Source organism: Castanea sativa, chromosome 5, assembly GCF_040712315.1.
Source record: "Castanea sativa cultivar Marrone di Chiusa Pesio chromosome 5, ASM4071231v1".
Taxonomy (NCBI): Eukaryota; Viridiplantae; Streptophyta; class Magnoliopsida; order Fagales; family Fagaceae; genus Castanea; species Castanea sativa.
In genome coordinates, this window is record NC_134017.1 from 55,503,917 (window position 1) to 55,524,648 (window position 20,732).

Here is a 20,732-nt window from a genome sequence, read left to right on the forward strand (position 1 = left end):
ACGGCCTTGTTGGCCTCATCAATGGCGTGGATCAAAGCCCAGTTGTCTCTGATTTGTTGATCCCTCAACATCCAGTACACAATGGGACCATCCTCTGACGGTCCAGATCGTTCCTTCAAAACCCTCATTTGTCTTGGTGGTTGTACGAATGACAATAACTTGTTCGTCGAAGAAGAAACGGAAGCCATTGAAGACGAAGGAATAGCGGCGAAGAGGATGGGTTTGCTAAGGTGCGTTGGGAGTGTAAGCAAGTGCATGTGTTCAGATTTAGATTTGGATTTTTTGTTTTTGTTTTTTTAACATTTTGTTATTAGTTTGGATGAGTGATTTTTTCTGATTTTCAAGTTCATTAGCTGTGTTCTGTAGTGTATGTTTGGTTGCCAAGAATGTGATCGTGTGCCATTTTTGGTTTTGTGTTTGTTTGGATGATGAGAAAATGTAGGAAATGTTGAAAAGTAGGTGGTAAAGTGTGTTTGATTTTAGAAGGGTTTAGTGGGTTTTTGTAGGTTTATTTAAATTCAAATTTTAGATGGGTTTAGTGTTTATTGGTGGATTTATCCATTTAGACTCATCTAATTAAATAACCAAATGGGTTTTTACCCATTTAATCCAAATATTCAAATGGGTTGGGTTAAGACTTTCCAAATAAGGTGGATAATGAACGGGTTCATGGATATGAATAAAAATTGCCCCCTACTTCCCTTATTTAGTCTACTATGAGATATAGTTTTTTTTTTTTTTTTTTTTTAAATTTTTGAGGAAAATAATCTCAAAAAATAAGTCATAATTTTTCTATTGACCAAAGATAGTTTTTTTTTGACAAACTTTTTATATTCTATGAAAGGACCAAAAACTACTTTTACTCAAGTTTTGCCGTTAAAATAAATAGAGCGTTAATATCAAGTTAAATTATTTTATCTCAATTAATTATCCTAACATAAAAAAACACAATTAGGATAAGAATAACAAATTTTCACTTTCTATTAATTCATTGGAAAACCATATATAATTTCACATAATTACCTCTAGCTTCTACAAAATATTTAAACTAGGTGTTCGTTTGGCATTGCTTAAAAAGCCAGTTTTTTTTTACTATTCAGTGTTTTTCCTACTATTTATAGGTCTCATTGCACTTTTTTGTACTATTCATGGATCTTATTATATTATTTTAGCTATCTTTTAGCTTTATTTATAGTATTTTTAGCAAAAAAAATTTCATTTCAACTAAATAAGCTGTTTCTAAACAGACTACAACTTTGCAAAAATCTTTAATCCTAGATCTTTCTATGCAGAAGTCAAGTCTTAGATTAATTTATTTGAAGGATCCAAAAGTCCCAAAACAGTGGCTCTTAAACGCTTTAACTGAAGATCAATATAAAGATACAAGCCATATATCCTTTCAAACTTTAGGAAATTATCCGTGTTGTGGATAATAAAGTTCATAAATGGTCAATAGATTTTCCTCATCAAGAAGATGAATTGGAAAACTTTAACCACAGCAGAAATTCTATATTGTATATATAAATAAAAATAAAAATAAAAACTTTACAAGATTTTGTTTTAGAGTCCCAAGAAATATTTAAGAAGGCGAAGCAAAAAAAAAAAAAGTAGTTCTAACAAAAATAAATTATTAGAAAAAGAAGAAAAAAGTATTCGACTCTATCATTTCAAAGCATGAATCGAAGAAATTATATTCTCCTTTAGTAAAAGAAAGAAAAAAAAAAATACATGTAAGAAGAATATTTAATTCCCAATTTATGTATAAGACTTCGCTCCAATAAAGCGTAGTGACTATTATATTCAAACAATGGGTGCTAAAAATTTATTCCTTGGATCTACAAAATTCTTGAAGAAAATTTTAGTTAGATCTTTTGAAACTATTTATGGCTGAGAAAACATAGTAAAATTAAAAGATGAAAAACTCATATGGTAATCAATAATAAAACACTTAATAAATAATTAGAATTTGATGGATATTACTACCGCACACCATTAGCGTGATGGTTACTCCATAAGTATAAAATTCTTGTGTAGTGTGAGAGTCAAAGGTCAGGATTCAAGTCAGCGTTCTGACAAATACAGCCAACCAAAAAAAAAAACAAAAATGAAAAAATAAATCTAAAATTGTAAGTTGTAACATCATAGTACTCCAGAGGACATTATCTTGGGAATGTAATGCCCCTTGGACTTAACATTGCCCTTCAAGTCTTCCAAAGATGGACGGAAAAAACTTTAAAAACCTTATAATTTTTTGTGTGTAGTTTATATAGATGATATTCTTATGTTCCTAAGAAAATAGTTAACATCTTAATTTCTTTTTTGTGAAGATTTAATAAAAAAAGAATGAAATATCCTCTCTCCAAAGAAAATTGAGGTAGAAAAAGGAATTTATAGTTTTTATGTTTGGTTTTGAAATCTATTTCCCTAAAAAAAAAAAAAATTAGCTAAACCTCCTTGAAACAAATGTTTAACATATGAAATTAAGAGGATTTCCATGTGTGAAATTGTCAAGGCAGCCTGGAATATTTTAGTAACTCATGAAGGTACCAAAACTGTGAAAAAATAAGGATGAAGGAAGTGAAACTTTTGATGATTTATATATGTAAAATGTAATGATATTTTGAACTTTATTTTTAACCTAGTGAGAAGATTCCTGTGCATAAAATATTTAGGAAAGTCATGAGGTCCTTTCCTTGAAAGATACAAACTCAAAAGTCACAGTTATTGAGGAAAGCAAGGACCTTGAGTAATTACAAAGGAGTTATTAGTGGGTTCACTTCAAACCTATGGCCTTACTTACTTAGCCTCAACCTAAAATGAATATGTCTATAATGAAAACTATAGAGGAAAAGGCCAGTGACTCCTCTTATGATAATAATTAATAACCTATTATAGAAGACACACATGATCATGAAAATTCATCTCAGGAGAATATTGACGGTGAGGAATGAGAATGGTCTTTCAAGTAACCTATAATAAGAAAATTTGTAGGTACTTCCAAAGTAATGATGTTTTCTCCTCTTACATTCATGATGAACCATACTATGAATTTAATAAGCAGACTTTACCGTGAATGTAAGAGGAGAGAGCACCATTTTCTGTGATCCGAAAGTACCTAAGAATTACTTCCTATAATAAGTTTTCTAAGAAATGCCTATGTAATCTTTTATAAACTTAATGAAGTTCAGTATGAGAAGGAGACATTAGTAGCTAAACTAGATGAAAGCCAATAGATTGGCTAAAAAATAAGTTCAATTGATGAGCACGTACTTGATGACCCTTTAAAAGCAAGTGATGAGTACTTGTCCAAAACAAAAAGGTAACACTAGGAAAACTTATCCAAAATTTAGGAAGAATTTTTGCTCATGGTAAAATTTTTGCTCATTTGGATCGCCTTAAATAAGTTGAATTGATGAACATGAACTTGATGACCCTTTAAAAGGAGCATTTGATTGAACTTGTCAGTGCCCTCTAAAAGAATTTCAATTCCTTCCAATGGAAGAATTCTGAGTCCACCAATAAACACTCCACTCCTTTTGACTCTCCCCACCTACAAAATCAAATATTCGTGTTACATAGATGAGAATAGATTACTTGAAGTGAGTGATCATTCGTATTACTATCTTATTCCAATTTATACTACCATATAAGCGTCAGATAGTTTAGAAGTGACTCGTTATAAGGCTTAAAACTAACGCATGATGCTTCCATGATCTCGTGTGAAGGAAGACAATTTACTTTTCTGTCTTTTTTACATATTCTAAATTATAAGTGCATTTTTTTCTTGTAGTCACTGAATTATTACAAGTGTATGATGCAATCGGTATCATTGTCCAACGTGTGTTTGACAAATAAGCAAAAACAATGCCACATCAAGGTGAGACAATGTGGTTTTATGGCCAACGAGAGGACTATGGCTTTGTAAAGGGCTAAAGAAAAATTATAGTACTACAACGAATTTCACATCTATTTTTATGATTATCTGATGTGATTGACTGTGAGTGATAAAAAAAATAATAGTGAGTTTATATAAAAGTGACAGATAGTTAGTTACAGTTTATCATATAGGATAGTTTTAGAAATAAGTTTCAAATTGATCGCAATCCTAGAATAACTCAATTTAAATGGGTTAGAAGTATTTGTTTTTTTTTTTTAGAAGAATGTTAGAAGTGAAATTAAATTGGGGAGATGCTGGCCATAAAAGTAGAGTGGATATCAAATCTATTGGAAATGGCAATTGACAAAAAAAATTAGAGTATAGTTAAAAAATATTTGGACTTTTATTGAACTTATACTTTAACATATTATATAAATAACATGCCGCAACTACTTAGCAAAACATTAAAAAAAAATCTATACAATAATCATGTGTTCATAAATTGTCAGTCAACACTTTTATTTATCATAAATTCAATGTGATTTTATGCATAGTTCTCTGTCTCGCAGACACAAAATTATAGAAATCAATATATGCTTTTTTTTTTTTGGGAAGGAATGTAAAGGGGGTGAAGTAGGATAAAGGAAATAATGCAGAGAGAAGGTAGTTGGGAGAGGGGTGGGGAAGGAACAAAAGATAAAAGGGAGAAAAAAAAAAAGAAGGAAGGTGAAACACTTTTCAAGCCGTCAAAATGAATTTGCACAAATTTTTATTTTTATTTTTATTTTTTGAGGAATATTTGCACAAAAGTATGAGGGATTAAAAGAGGGAAAGCTGATTACTAAAGAGAAGTCTCTAAAGTTTCCGTAAATTCGTTTTTTCATTTCTAAAATTTTAAAAGTTTCTTTCTCATCCCTAAATTTTGCAAAGATATTTTTCAATAGTTTAAAGGAGAAAATAGAAGGAAAAAAATGAACTTTTAAAATAACAATTTGGAGATAAATTTTTTTTTAATTTTAAATTTGAAGATAAAGAGTGAAACATTTATAATAGTTTAATGACGAAAAATAACATTTTAAAGTTAAGGAACAACATAAAAAATCCATAAAAAATTCAGGTAGGAATATAATATTTTAGCCTACAAATTTACATATGCCTTCATTCATTTTTCTTTTTTTCCCCCTCTGGCCTCCCTCCACTTCATCCTCCTATTCCTTTTTCATCCCTTCATTTTTCTTTTATCTATTACTAATCAATATTTACCTTTTACCAAAGTAGTTTATTTTAGTTTATTTCACCTATTTTTTTTCCAAGGATTTGTTTAATGGTTTAAAATTGCAAATACTCAAAATTATAGATACTCAAAATTCTAAACTCATAAGAATAAGAAATCTAGAAAAGTGATATTTATAGACAAAATTGTATATGAAAAATAATTTATTTGATAACTTAAAATAATACTTTGCATATTTATTTAGCAACGAAAGAGTATATAATTTGGCCATTATGGACATTTTTTAAAATTATAAAAACACCCTTGACCATTGATAAACATCTTATTTGGATAAAAATAAATATTTTTATTTAAAATTAAGTTCATCTAGTAAGTTTTATTTGGGGGGGGGGGGGGAAGAAGGGAAAAAATGAATTTCAATGTCTTATTAGTAATTTTCACAAATAAAAGATATTCACGAATTGGTATTTCTAATCTAAAAAACTAGAGAATTAAAATTCTCACATTTTAGAAGAAGTAAGTGTGCATCTAATTCACTGACTAGACAAAATTAACTCAACTCAACGTCTAAGGTTAGTATTCGTGGGTTTGTGGTCGAATTGAATTGTAATTTTATCCATTTATCCAACCCAACTCATCATATATAAAAACTTATTTTATTACCATCATTTTAATTTTCTAGTATGATTTATTTTGGAATTTTAAGTATTAGTTTTGATAATGAAAATTTGCAACATAATCTAGTCACATTATATTAATTATAATAGTTCATTAAAAAATTAATTAAACAATAACTAGTGAAAGTTCAATTTTTTACACAAAATTTGCAACATAATCTAGTCACATTATATTAATTATAATAGTTCATTAAAAAATTAATTAAATAATAACTAGTGAAAGTTCAATTTTTTAAACAACATGAAACATATAACCACAACTCACCGACCACAACTCACCGACCTAACTCAACTCCAATCCAACTCAACGTGGATTGGATTAAAAATTTCTTAATCTAACAAGCTCTAATTGAATTGAAAAAAAAAACCCTCCAACTGGACTCAACTTGATTTATGCACTCGCCACCAAGAGAACCCCAATATTCTTTTTTTGCGCATATTCTCAAGATTCCAAAATTCATCCTATAAACACACACCTACGTGCAAGGCAATTTAAAAAAAAAAAAAAAAAAGACATGTTCAGAACATTTTTATAATATTTTTATAATAAATTTTAAGTGATAGGTTATTATTAATTGTTATTTTTGGGGCAAAAAAGTAATCTTCATGTTACATTCAAATTTGAACCAATAACAACTAACAACTTATGATTTGTTATGAAAATATTGTGAATGTAGCATTTTCGTTTTAAAAAATAGCCTCCACGTAGACCCAAATCCGAATTCGAATCCACGTCATCCAAGACTGAGCTTTTGACTCGCATGTTAACAATATTCATAGCGATAAATAGCACACCTACACCACTCGCTCTCTCTCATTCATATTTTTCACTCGCTTCGAAAATTTTGGGCGCAAAAACCAAACCAGAGCAGGGCATAGAGATGATGAGAGAGGAGGTTATCAGCTCCGGAGGGACCATTGACCCTGCTCCTGCTGCGAGGTACCCTTCTCTCTCTCTCTCTCTCTCTCTCTCACTCTGTGATTTCAATTTTTGGTTTTGTGTGTTGAATTCTATGGAATTGAATGAAATTAGGGTTTTTGAAATTTAGCTTAGCGAGATGTAAATTTAGGGTTTTTTGTTGTTTGTGCAATGGGATTGGTAGCTCTAAGCTCTGTTTGGTTGCCAAGGATGTGGAGGAAAGGAAGTGGGAGTTGAATTCGAGGTCTGGTATTTTGGAGCTGTAGATGTGGGGTTAGGAAAATAGGAAACTTGGGTTTAGGTTTGTCAATTATTTGGTGTGCGAAGCTTAATTGGGTTACTGATGTGTATGTGTGTGGTTTAGTGGAAGTTGGGGGGGAGGGGGGGGGGTGTTCCAAAACTGTAAACAATGTAGTGTTCCTTATTGGGAAAGTTGTATTGGTGTGTATCTATATAGGGAAATGTACACCTACTTGTGTGCATGCTTGTGGTTTAGTTGAAGTTGGGGGCTTAAACTGTAAACGATTTAGCTATGAAGCATGGGTGCATTTCCGGATTTGGGTGCGGTGGGAGACTCAGCAATTTTTGAAAAAGTAGGGTTTGGGTGCGGTGATTAAAAAATTATTAAAAGTATTTTTATTTATATTTTTAATATATTGCTAACCATACTTTTTCACATTATATAAACATATACCAAATTTAAGAGCAGTAGTAGATAATAACTATGAGTAATAACAGTTCAGTGTTCACAGATTCACAATCACAAATCACAATGAGTAATAACTATTGAGTATTAACTAAATAAAAAATCAAACCCAAGTCACAACATTATTACATTACAGCTTATATATATAAAAAAAAAAAATCAGATCACAGAGACGGCTAAGATTGAAAAAATAAGAGTCTAAGAGTGTGAGAGCTATGAAAAAAGTTAGAGCATGTGAGAGCTATGAAAAACTAAGATTAAAAGCTTGAGATTGATACCTGAGGGGAGACGGAGAGTGAGTTGAGACTTGAGAGTTGAGAGTGAGTTGAGACTTGATAGTGTGAGAGTGAGTTGAGAGTTGAGACTTGAGAGTGTGAGAGTGAGTTGAGAGTTGAGGTGTGGAGCACAGCACGAGCACAGAGACCAGAGAGGCAGAGATTGGGAGAGAGGCTAAGAGCAGAAGTGTGAAGTCTGAAGATATGAGAACTGATATAAGGTTTTTGTGATTTTGTCCAAATGGTGCGTTTTGCACCTTTTTTTTTTTTTTTGTAATTTTTAATTTCGGCCAAACGGTGTGTTTCGCACCTCTTTTTTTTTTTTTTTTTTGAATTTCGGCCTGCATCGGTCTTTTCGCGCTGGTATCGGTGGTTGCCATTGATACGGACCGATTTGGTGTGAATCGACTAGATTCCCCACGCGTCGGCCCGACTCGGCGCCGTGTTGGTGGGAATTGGTGCGTTTTGCGCCGAGAGAAAAAAAAAGGGACACGGCACCGACGCGTGGGCAGCGGCGTCACCCGCCGCATCCCGCATCGGGTCGCGTTGGACGCGGGTTCGGCGGCCGAAATGCCGCGTCAGTGCTTCATAGCAATTTAGTGTCCCTATTTGGCAAGTTTTATTGGCGATTTACTTTGCTTTCTTTCTGCTTTCTGCAATCCACTTGTTTTGCAACTATACAAATAAGGACCGTTAAATTACCGATTCTTCCAAAAGTTTAAGCTATTAGGAAATGATGAGTTTAACCACTTAACTATAATTCTAACACTCCCCCTCACATGTGGTCTCAAACTCCCTTTTAATAAGTGAGGTGAGGCCCACCACGTGAGATTTTTAACATTTTAAATGAGAAGTAGAGTGAAGACAGGGAATGAACTCAGGATCTCTTACTTTGATACCATGTTAAATTATTGATTTTTCAAGAGAAAACCCCAAATTTGAAAACTTTGAAAAAATATCCCGAGATACAAAAATTAAAAAGAACGAAAGATCAATTTGAGAGAGCTGGCGAAGAAGAGAGTTTGGGAAGGGAGGGGGGGAGTAGTAGTAAATGTGGCCTTATGTGGAATGCTTGGTATATGACCATATGGACATGGAAGGATTGAAGCAGAGGGAGATGAATAACCAGTATTTGAGCTTTTCCATGGTGAAATTTAGGGTTTGATTGTGGTTGGCGATCTAGGTGAAAGTGTCAAGTCACTCAGTGCCTAGAAAGCATGGACACCCCAAATGGGGTGCCGTACCCGCATTGGACATGGGACATGTCTAGGACATTTTTGCATCTGTGTCCTAGCTGTATCTTTTTTTTTTTGAAAAATTGTGGGACATGGAAGCAAGGTAGTCAAAGGTGAAAGGTGACCTTAAGGCTCCAAGGCCGATAGGCCTTGTATCGCCCGAGGCATGAGGTGACAAAAAGGCGCTAGTCCAAGTAAAGCGAGGCACCGAGTTCTTAATATATTTATTATACATATAGAACTTAAATCATATGTACCTAGTGTATTATAATATTATAATGAAGTGTTTTTCAATGTGTAGCGTGAAGAATTAGTTCTATCAAATTATTTCAAAATAGGATTAACATGGTTTAGGCTCTATTAGTTAGTTCTAACAATACGTTTTACGACAGGCTTCTATATAACAATAAGTCTTACAAAACAAATTTGTAAAATAATTTAACTAACAATAGGTTTTATAACATGCCTTTTGAATTTAATAATCTATAAATAGGTTTCACAACAAACTTCTATAAAAAAAAAATTTTAATTTTAAAAATTAAAAAAAAAACTTGAGACTCTCACCTTAGCACATTTTTCATGGCTTAAGGCGGTCACCTTGCTCGCCTAGGCTCTAAAGGCAGGTGCCTTACAAAAGGTGCCTCACCTAAGAGCCTTTAAGGCACCTTAGTGGCGCCTTGACTTGCTCGGGTGCCTAGGTGAGCGCCCCGCTTGCCTTTGACTACATTGCACGGGAGCGACACTTATTTTTTATTTCTTTTTAGTTTTAATCACGAACACTTATCTAATTATCTTTTATTTACTCTTTTAGATCTTATTCTTTGTTTGTATTCTAATTTCTAAATATCATATATTAGTCATGGATTCTTATTGCTCTTAAATTGATATATTTAACATTATATTAAAAAATAAATGCTTAACTATATTTAAAAATAAACATAAAAATACATATCCTCACTGTACCCGTGTCCTAATTTTTTAAAAGTTGCCGTGTCATACTCATGTCCGTATCTGTGTCTATGCTCCATAGCTCGGCGGTGAGGTAGATTCAGGGGTGTGCTGGTGATGAGAGACAAGATCACCAGCAATGGGATGAGAAGATCAGGAGCGGGTGAGTTCGGTAGTGAGAGAGAGGGTGTTGAATTAGGGAGAGAGGGGGAGGTTGTGAGAGTTTTTTAACGCTTTCAGAAAAGTTTTTCTGCTTGTGAGGAGCAGAATATGTTTTCCTTTTAAATTTTTTTGGACAAAGGAAAACATTTTCTGTTCTCTGTTTTTCTGTCCTACCAAACATTGGAAAACGTTTACATCCAAACAAACCCAGCATTGTAACCCTGTCAATTTCCCAGCCCGTAGTGTGACTGTGTAACTCTTTGTATAATAAACTGTTAGAGAAGATTCATTTAAAGAATCTGACTGGGTGTGATGTGATGCCAGGCTATGAACCACGCTGTACTTGATCCTAATAAATGATACAATAGAAGCAACAATATGAAGACAAGCATATTTGTAATTCATTGTTTATATCTATAAACAGGAGAAAGAAGACGTGAAATCTTTTCAAAGGTCGTGAGATGGGTGACTAAAATGGTGGATAGCAACGATACTTATGTGTACTTAAGTTGATAGTGACCCCTAAGTCTTGATCTAGTTATACCAAGATCTGTGAAATATATTGTAGAAAATTTTCTTTGGTCGAGTATTGTTCTAAACTTGGGTCCTGAAACATGTCCTATTATCAACAGTCTAACATTTGTGAGTTGGCACTTTTTACAATAGTTTGCCATTCAGTTGTTGTTTTCTTTCTAAGGGCTCCATAGGCCTTGGCGGGGCCTCAGGATGTTGGGGAGGAGGAGTTAATGTCAATGGAAAAATAATGGAAACTTAGGAAAGTAATTAAATGAGAAAGAATAACAATGAACGAGATGGTGGTGAAGTATGGAGGTCCAAGTTGCATGAAATATAAACATATGGGTCCTGAAGAATAGTGTTATGGGAAAAACACTGGGGGACTGCATCCAAGATATTATACAGTCATTAGTGACATCCAGGTCTGTCTTTAGAGTTTGTGAAATACTTTGATTTCCCCTCCTTGAAGGTGACTTGAGGATGGGATATTTTTTATACAAACCACCAGTGGGACTGCATAGAAGCTATGATATGAGTATTAATGACATTTACATGTGCCTTAAGGGTTTGTTAAATTAGTGACAATATCCACATCTTCCTCATAGTTTGTCAAATAATTTAATTATTCCTGTAATTTTAGAGAAAAAGAAATGAGAAAATGAATCTTTACGTCATAGCTAACTGTTAGATATTTCTAGAACATTGTGATGGCTTTCAACTATATTTTGGTGAGAACCTTTTGTCTATACTATTTCTAGACTATTGATAGAATGGTTTTGAGTTCTTTGAGCTCCCTTAGGTTTGATGAGAAAGCTTTAAATCAACCACAAATTGAAGATGAGTGATTTTGATGCTTTAACACTGTCTTCTACTGTTTCTCAAGGAATCTGTGCCTAGCTCTTTGAAATGAGGCTGCCAAGGCTTTCACAACACAAGATTATTAAGGGGAGAAGAAAAAGTCAATCGTTTGAAGAAGTCTGTGGAAACACTTGTGATGTAGAATTGGTCTTAAGAACATCATTTAACTCTGAAGTTACAAACACAATGTTATGTGGTTAAAATCAGTCACAAGCATCTATTAATTGGAAAGTTATAATAGGTACTCCCGGAGTGCGTTGACATGGTGTTCCCTCCTCTCACATTCATGGTAGACCTACCATGAATGTGAGAGGAGGGAGCACCAAATAACGTACTCCAGGAGTACCTATTAATTACACTTGCAAATTAACTTTCAGCCCTATCCTAGGGCTACCTTTAGTTCTTCGGTTATTTCATTTTCTTTGCAGCTTTGCCACATTTAAGAGTTTGCTGCCAGGATTAAACTGCAATTAGAATTTGTATAGTTAAAGTTATAACGAGGACATGGTTTGTTGCATTTTCATACGCTTCCAGTTCACTAAGAAGATTTGCTCTTGTTTCTAGGAGATGGTTAAGTTCTTATACACAATCCTAGTAGCATCTTATAAGTGGTGTGGATAGTTGGAGGAAGAGTGCTTGGTCCTCTAGTAACCATAAGCTGATGTGGGTATTTTGGACAAAAGATATAGGAATTTTTTTTAGTAGAAGAAAAAATTGAACTGCTAAAGGAGAGTTGTCTATTTAATATTTTTTCATTGCATGTGTATCTCAATATATGAGGATTGATTTCTCTAGAGCTTGAGCACCTACTTGTATCTATGTTTTAATATCATTGTTCTATTTGGAACTTTGTCCCATCATGTTTGACTTGGCTGTTGTGGAAGGAGCGAAATGGCCGTATTTTGAAGATACAGAAAGATCAATGGCTCAATTGGAATCATTGGTGATTCAAACTTTGTTTGACTTGTACCGAGCATGGGGTCTTACCGATAGCATTCCCTTCTAGATTTCAGAGTCACTTAATTTTTGTGCATATTTCTTTTAAATTACTGTGTGCTCATCATCATGAGTATGAAGCAATCTATTCTATTAAAATACCAATACTCGATTAATAAAATACCATTATTTATAATTAAAAAAATAATGTCTTGTACTTCATGAGCGTTGAATGATTATGTTATAAATATCAACGAGATCTAGTAGTACCTTTTATTTTATTATTATTTTTTATAAATTGTATATCGACTGTTGAGAACATTCCAGCTTTTCATGTGACATGATGAGGTAAAACAGTTTCATTGGGGGCCTTGTCACCATTCAGGTTTAAAATAGCTTTCACCTCCTCCTCATTATTGAAGCTACTCAGCTGATATAGCATGCTTTATAATGCTCATTCTTTGCTAACAACATAGTCTCTACAAGCTCATGAATCCTTCCTTGCAATTATAGTTGCATGCAAGCCATTTATTAAAGTACGTCATTTTCATGCAGAAGAGTATTGTACCTCTGTAAATTCAGGTTTAAGTGATGTCTCTGTAGATGACACCGTCTTTTCTCTTACACCACCGATTATGAATTTTGCCAAGTTCAAATTTATTTATACGTTCCTTTTGCGAAAAAGCTTAATGATTTTATGCATTATCAGTTCTGCTGGGGCATCCTCTCCTGCTGTTCCTACAAATGTTGGAAGTAGAGATGGGTCCAGTCATGGACATGGCTCCAGGGCGGCTTCTTTGTCGTGTGTTGGTTCACAACCACCACGGACTTCCTTGAGCACAAGTGCTGGTGGTTCAGCCTTTGGATCATCAAGACCTTCATGTAGACCATGGGAAAGAGGGGATTTACTGAGGCGCTTGGCTACCTTCAAGCCTTTGAATTGGTTTGGGAAACCTAAGGTTTGCACTTGTCTTGGCGATGAATTTTTGTCTGTAAATCTATTTGTGATTTGTGGATTAAGATATATGAAAATCCCAATATTAGAGCATAGTGGCAGACTTTTTTTCTAAAAAATGTTGTATCATGTAGTAAAATTGATTGATGTCACTATATGGAGAACATGCTTAAGATTACCGATAATAATCATTAGAGTTTTAATTATTGAGCATGAAACCAATAATTCAAATGAAAAATGAACATTTATTATCTTAAAATATTGTTTATTGTAAGCAGGTGGGCTATATGTATAAACCAAGAGCCATGTAGCTCAACTAGTTGGCACCTCCTGGGGTTTCCGACTGAGACATCCAGGGTTCTAATCCCTCCACCCCTGTTGTAACTATAAAAGAAACATGTAAAATGATGCTTTTGTATGTGGTTCCTCTGTGTGTTACTTGCATGTGGTTTGGTAGGCCAATGCATATTCGAGAAGTGGTGCATCTGGAAGTTCTGACAAGAATGCTATTAAGACATTTATAGACTTACATATAGAGTTACACTTGCAATGCTCACTTTGACCCCTTGCACATGCCTCCTTGGGATATAAGCAAATAGGAGCTGGATAAAAACAAGTAAACAAACATACACAGGATTGTCGCTGGCCATAGCATGCTAAGTTCCTAACAGTCCCTAATCCTAGTGTTTAAATTTCACTCTGTATTAATACATGATACTAAGATACCAATAGACCATGGGTCTCTTTAATAAAAAACTGCGACTTAAAACTATAATTTGAAACTTGTGTAGAAATCCTTTCTTGACCGTAGCCTTGATTGTAATGGTCATATCTTGAAGTAAATTATAAATCTAGAATACTTTTTGATGCTTTGGTTAATGTGTCTCGTAGACTCTAAGTTAATGGTTAGCACATGCAAAAATTAACATTTACTTCTCCAAAAGTTTTATTTGATTTCATATATAGAATTGAGACAACTTTGAGGCATTCTCATGGTTTCCTTTCTGATTTCTTGCAGGCTGTTAGTTCATTGACTTGTGCTCAGAGAGGTTGGATGAATGTTGATGTTGATAAAATTGAATGTGAATCATGTGGTGCATACTTGAGTTTTGCGTTCTTACCATCGTGGACCCCTGCCGAAGGTTAGCTAATTCTATCCTACTGTGTCTTTCCTTTTTTTTTTTTTTTTTTTAATCTTCTCATATTATACTATTGGGATATTTATCCAAAAAGAAAAAGTTATACTCTATGTAGGGTGAACCATCAAATCATTGAACCTTAGGACAACCTTGAACTTGCATCATAGTTGGAGTCAGTAGTTGCACTCGTTTCCCTAGTCCCAGTTGTAGCGATATTATTTTCGTATTTCATTTATGTTTATCTATTTGTTGGTGTCATCTTGTTTAAACAAACTTTATTTGATGATTCAGTAAAAGATGAATCAGCTTGTCCTAGCTAATATTGCCTTTCCTTTTCTTTCCTTCTTTCTTTTGTGGCTGAAGTCCAAAAGGCTGGTGAAGCCTTTGCCAAACAGCTGGATTCTGCGCACAAAGTCAGTTGTCCTTGGAGGGGAAATAGCTGCCCAGAAAGCTTGGTGCAGTTTCCTCCAACCCCTCAATCTGCCCTGATTGGGGGATACAAAGATAGATGTGATGGACTTCTACAATTTCAATCTCTTCCCATTGTGGCCACATCTGCAATTGAGCTGATGCGGGTTTCTCGGGGTCCACAGGTTGACCGCTTTCTGTCAGGGGAAGTAGATGTTAAACCAGAGAGTATACCAGAACTTGAAAGCTCTCAGGATGGAGCATTGTGTTTATATTCTCGGGTAAGATATGTTTGTGTGCTTTCTGCTGGCTGTTAACACTTATTCATTCTTTACTTTTTCCATTAATCTACGTGCTCATGTATTTCTAATTTTGTCTGTCCTTTGGCAGGCCCAGAAGCTTATAAGCGTCTGTGGATGGGAACCAAGATGGCTTTTAAATGTTCAAGACTGTGAAGAACATTCTGCTCAATCAGCGAGGAATGGATATTCAGTTGGCCCTACCCAGGCCCAGCTCCATCTATCACAGGATCCTGGATCAAGCAAGAAACCACTGCCTGGGGCAGCTAAAAGAGATACTGGGAAGAGTAAAGTGTTAGTTAAGGATTCTAGATCTGAGTCCAGGTCACCTTTGCTTGATTGTAGCTTATGTGGTGCCACAGTTAGGATATCAGATTTCTTAACAGTTACTCGACCTGCTCGGTTCACTCCCAACAATATTGATATTCCAGATGCAAGCAAAAAAATGGGATTAACACGTGGGGTAAGTGCAGCCAGTGGAATTAGTGGCTGGGTTGCTGCTGATGACATGGAAAGAGAACATACTGAAGACCGTGATGAAGTTGCAACCACAAATGATGGAAAATTGCAGGCAAACCCAGATGTTGATTTGAACCTTACGATAGCAGGAGGTTTACCTTTTACTCAATCGGGCAGGATGTCTGAAAATATTCATGATGCAGCAGATATGGGAAGGGACCTCATAATTGGGCAGCCTGCAGGCAGTGAGGTTGGTGACCGTGCAGCTTCATATGAATCACGGGGTCCCAGCTCTCGTAAGCGGAGCTTGGAGAAAGGTGGAAGCTCAGATGATAGGCCACACTTAAGGATGCAACAAGCTGATAGCGTTGAAGGCACTGTCATTGATCGCGATGGTGATGAAGTCACAGATGGCAGACAATATTCAGCTGGGCCTTCAAAACGTGCTCGTGACTCTGATATTTTTGATACAAACTGTTCATCATATCATAGAGATTCATCTGGTGCTGGTCCTAGCCAATCAATGGGCTTTGAACTTTACACAGAAGGCAACAGAGTTGCATCATTTCGATATGGAAATGACCAACCTATAGGGATCCAATCAGCTAGGGATTCTACGCGTGCATCATCAGTCATTGCAATGGATACTGTTTGCCATAGTCCAAATGATGACTCTATGGACAGTGTAGAAAATTATCCAGCAGATGTCGATGATGTTCACTTCCCCTCTTCTAGTGTATATGGAAATCTGGACATGAATGATACATCAGAATTGAATTATAGTAACCAGGCTCAGCAGAGCATTGGATTCCAACCAGCTGCTGCAGTCCCAGGAGAAATGGGTGTTAGTAGTACAAATGATGGGGAAGAGATTTTCAATGCAGAGACTGTGACTGCTCAAGCTAGGGACGGGTTAAGTTTTGGAATTAGTGGAGGAAGTGTTGGGATGTGTGCTAGTCATGAGGCAGAAATTCATGGTGCTGATGTATCAGTCCATAGAGCAGATAGTGTAGTTGGTGATGTCGAACCTAGAGTAGAAGATGCTGAAAATCAGGGCCAGACAGGTGAATCTGCTCCAGATCCTGGACTAATGGATGAGATTGTCCCTGATGAAATTAATAGGGAGGATCCCCATGGTGATAGCCAGGAAATGTTATCTAGATCTGTTGGAAGGGCTGATAGTGGCTCAAAAATTGATGGTTCTGCTAAGACTGAATCTGCTGAAAGTGGTGAAAAGATAAGTCAATGCGGCAAGTTAGTACCTGAGAACAATACCCGTCCTTCTCTTTCTTGCAACGCTAATATGTTCTCTGGTTATGAAACAACCAAGAAAGAGGTCATGAATGCTGGTAAATCATCTTTTACAACAACTGCGTGTATGTAGAGTTAGATTATGCAGTTGCAAATGGTGTAGGTAAATTTTGTTACGTTATGGCTCTCTGCCTTTTCGGGTTCCTAACCTTCACTTTCATGGTCTTCTTTGATAGTATATGAAACCAACCCAACCTATAACATGTGTAGAAACCAACGCAACCCACATGGGTCAGGTTGGGACTTAAATGTTTCATGCCTTGAAAAAAAAAGGGGTTTTCTTTAAAAAACTAGTTCAGCCTCTTTTTTCCATTAAATTATTACATTTAACATAATGCGCCTAAATTATATTCTAAATTTCCAAATTCATCAAAACTGATTCGCACAATACCAATAATAATCAAACTAAAAATTAAAATAAGTGTAATAAAATAAACTTATAAATATGTTGGGATGGGTCGGGTTAGATGGGTTTATCAACCCAAAACCGAGACTAAAAAATAGTTCCAACCTAACCCAACCCATCAAAAACCAACCCAAGTTGTCGTGTTAGTGGGTTGGATGCACCCCTGGCTGTGTCTCTAGTTTTGATAGTCAAGATGTAGTTTAAAATGGCCAAAAGAAAATTAAAAGGATTTCAAGTTTTGGATGGTTATGAAAGGCCCAAGAAGAAAAGACATTAGAAATTTGATGTGGTAATTATTAGGTCAGCTTTGATTTTTACTCATCTGAGCCCTTACGGCTGGTTGTTCATTTAAAGGTGATTCAGATCAGTTGATATGCACTTATCACACCTTAGGTTATGAATATGACCGCAAACTGTTTTGACCAACAAATGGAGCTAGATATTAAAGAAAATCAGATTTTTTTCCCCTATCTAGTTTCGCATATTATGTAGCAGGGCATCACAATAATTATTACTATCTTAATTGTAATATTATTGTGGGTCCTTTTATTTCTGTTGGCTTGATTTTTGAAACTTGAAAGTCGAAACCAGAAGTGTATTATATATATATACACCCAGAAGTGTATTATACACACACACACACACACACACACACACACACACACAGGTTTGGGTAATAAAATCCAGATCTGGTGTCATATTGTTTCTTGTTGGTTCTTTTGGGATTTATCACATACACAACTGCCTTGGACAAATAGAAACACACAGATATACACTTCACTGAGTCACTATTTGAATTTTTCCCCGTGTAATTGAAATGTATGGATCCACCTATTATGCACAAATCCTCTAATACAAGCATTGATTGACATGTAGCAGCATGGAGTGTCTCACCTGATGGGTGTAACAAGCATTTTTATGTGGCTTGTGCTTCTTTTTCATATGCATACGTTTCAACTAAGTTTTGATTGTATTTCTTAATTTAGTTTTACTATATTTTGAAATAGTTTCTTCATTGTCATTCAATCTTATGTACATTTGCCTGCCAATGCAGTTGCCAATGAGCTTTAGCTCAAGTGGGACCTTCTTCCATTATAAGTATTAGGTGGAGGATGAGGTTGCAAGTTCAAGACCCACTGGGTGTGTAACTTACCAATCAAAAAAGGAAAAAAACAGGCCTGCCAATGTAGTCTAGATGAACTGTGATGGAAACTATCAAAATATGTGTCATTTGAGCTAAGACTCAAACAACTGTGCTGCGTTACCTTAATGATTCTGTAATCTGTTAAATCTGTAATTAGAAATGTGTCTTCCTCTGCATAGAATATGTGGCTAAGCAGATCCCAGATTAGTTTTAACTGTTTTTGTTTTTGCCCTCCTCATTCTCTATTTAAGTTTGTTTTGGATTGTCAATTAGTTTCTGCTTTGTTGGAATTGGTAATATCCTAATCTCAGTTTCAGAAAATGAAAAATGCTATTGAATTGTCCATTAAACCTAGTTCATTTAACTACACCTGCCAATTTTATGTGGTTTTCTCCCTTCAGTTAAAGCTTTAAGATTTTACAGATTTGTGCTTTCTTACTTTTTATGGGTGATGCATGAACACAATTTGCTTTTTCAGGGATTCCAAAAGGGGAAAGCAATTATGAAGAAGCCATGGAATTTGATCCAATTATCCATCACAACCAGTTTTGCCCCTGGGTGAATGGAAATGTTGCAGCTGCTGGTTGTAGTAGCTATTGTTCCAGCACCAGTGGTGATGCTATTGCAATTTGTGGGTGGCAGCTGACCCTAGATGCACTGGATGCTTTGCGATCACTGGGAAATATTGCAATTCAGACGGTAGAGTCTGAGTCAGCAGCATCTTTGTATAAGGTTTGTATTGAATCTTTTCCCCTCCTATGAAATAGACTTTGTTTAATTTCTCACTTTTCTTTAAGCAACTTGTTTGATGTTCTCAATTTTTTTCCTTTTTTTTTTTTGAAATATTAACTGCAAATAAATAAATGTTGTGACTTGTTTAACTTACTCAAGTGCTTTTAAAGATTATATCAATGCATAAAACATGATGTTTTTTGGCTGAAATTAACACTTGGACAGCCACTTCCAGGGGCAGGTGATGGTTACAGATACTCAATTTACCTAAGTAGGTTTGTTTATTGCTCATTATTTTGGCCTGGCCATGAGTTAGCAGGAGTAAGGAAATTTATGTGTATATCCTATTTTGTACACCATTTCTAAAAAGGAAAGGTGTCATATAAGCCTTTGGTTATTGAAGCATAGAGAAAGAAGCTACATTTCTGGGTTTTTGGAAGATAAAAGTTTCTCCTTCCCTAGTACACTGCCTGTGTACATGGGGTGTATGCTCTTTTAAAATTTTCAATAAATTAGATTAGGAAAAAAAAGAAAGATAGAAGTTTCTCTTCTCTTTGCAAGGGGTGCATTTCTTACAGTCATTGCAGAGAACAATTCACTAAATCCAGCATTATGTGCAATGATTTGGATTTGCTCTTGCAGGATGATCACCGGACCCATGGCCAAAAGCTCCTTCAACACCACTCTATAAGTAGAAGCCACGGGCAGCTTTGAGATTCAATCTGAAGAGTGAGAGTCATTTCAAAAAGCAGATAATTTTGACTTTTTAAAGTGATTCTTCAATGGCTTTCTTTAGTCTTGTATCTTTCTCAAGTAAACTGTATTGCATTAGTTTGATGTTGCTGCTTGAAAACAAACAAATAATGATCCTTATACTGAGTCAAGAGATGATTATGAACCTCCAACTCTGCATTGTCTTTGCTAGTGCATTGACTCTTTGTGGTAATTTAATGAAGTGTTTATTTGTGGAACATGAATGAACCCATATGCAGCTGAAGATATGATCTATGAAATAAGTAATTGGTCTGAGCATTTTGGCGTTTATTATTAGTTGTTAAAAGCTTATTTTGAAGTGTTCGAATTGTTTATGTGCCAAACAATTGTATAGTATGACTTGTGAATCTTTGTTTATTGCATGAATTTGTGTTCTTAATTGGAATTTTGTTGGCACCTTTTGGTGTTTTCAATAGAAATATTTGTTATTTAAATCTCCTTTCCCCCAATGTAACTTACGGATTATCAACCAAAAAAAAAAAAAAAAGGAATTTGCTTTTTGTTGAGATATAGGTGTTCATGATGTTTTTAGATGAAAGTTGGAGTGGATAATTCCCGTAAAGTATCTGTGTTTCTTGCCTTTTTCCTTTACCCTTCAAAGAGAAATGTGTTTCAGAGCAGGGTTCCACTTCCAAACTTTACCCTCATAGGTTGAGTCTGCGAACAGTCGAATGAGTTCTTTTGTGGCAATGCGAGGTACAAAATCTACAGATTATTGGCTACTACTAAGTCATCGTAAAATGTTGACAGAAGTTCAAATTG

General features: G+C 35.0%; 1 protein-coding gene across 1 annotated transcript; it reads left to right on the plus strand.

Annotated features, from left to right (window-relative positions):
- Positions 1-6,591: 6,591 nt before the first annotated feature.
- LOC142636065 (uncharacterized) lies at positions 6,592-20,228 on the plus strand. The gene is made up of 7 exons (XM_075810136.1): positions 6,592-6,728; positions 13,053-13,302; positions 14,317-14,440; positions 14,801-15,126; positions 15,236-16,952; positions 18,943-19,196; positions 19,839-20,228. Exons 1-7 carry the CDS (start codon positions 6,670-6,672, stop codon positions 19,908-19,910), a joined length of 2,802 nt encoding a protein of 933 aa, XP_075666251.1. The 5' UTR covers positions 6,592-6,669; the 3' UTR covers positions 19,911-20,228.
- The last annotated feature ends 504 nt before the right edge of the window (positions 20,229-20,732 follow it).

Bases quoted from the DNA above. Each gene is read 5' to 3' on its own strand.
- LOC142636065 (XM_075810136.1), top strand. From the start codon at position 6,670: ATGATGAGAGAGGAGGTTATCAGCTCCGGAGGGACCATTGACCCTGCT. The intron at 13,303-14,316 runs GTTTGCACTTGT...GATTTCTTGCAG, and splicing joins ATTGGTTTGGGAAACCTAAG to GCTGTTAGTTCATTGACTTG. The intron at 19,197-19,838 runs GTTTGTATTGAA...TTGCTCTTGCAG, and splicing joins CAGCAGCATCTTTGTATAAG to GATGATCACCGGACCCATGG.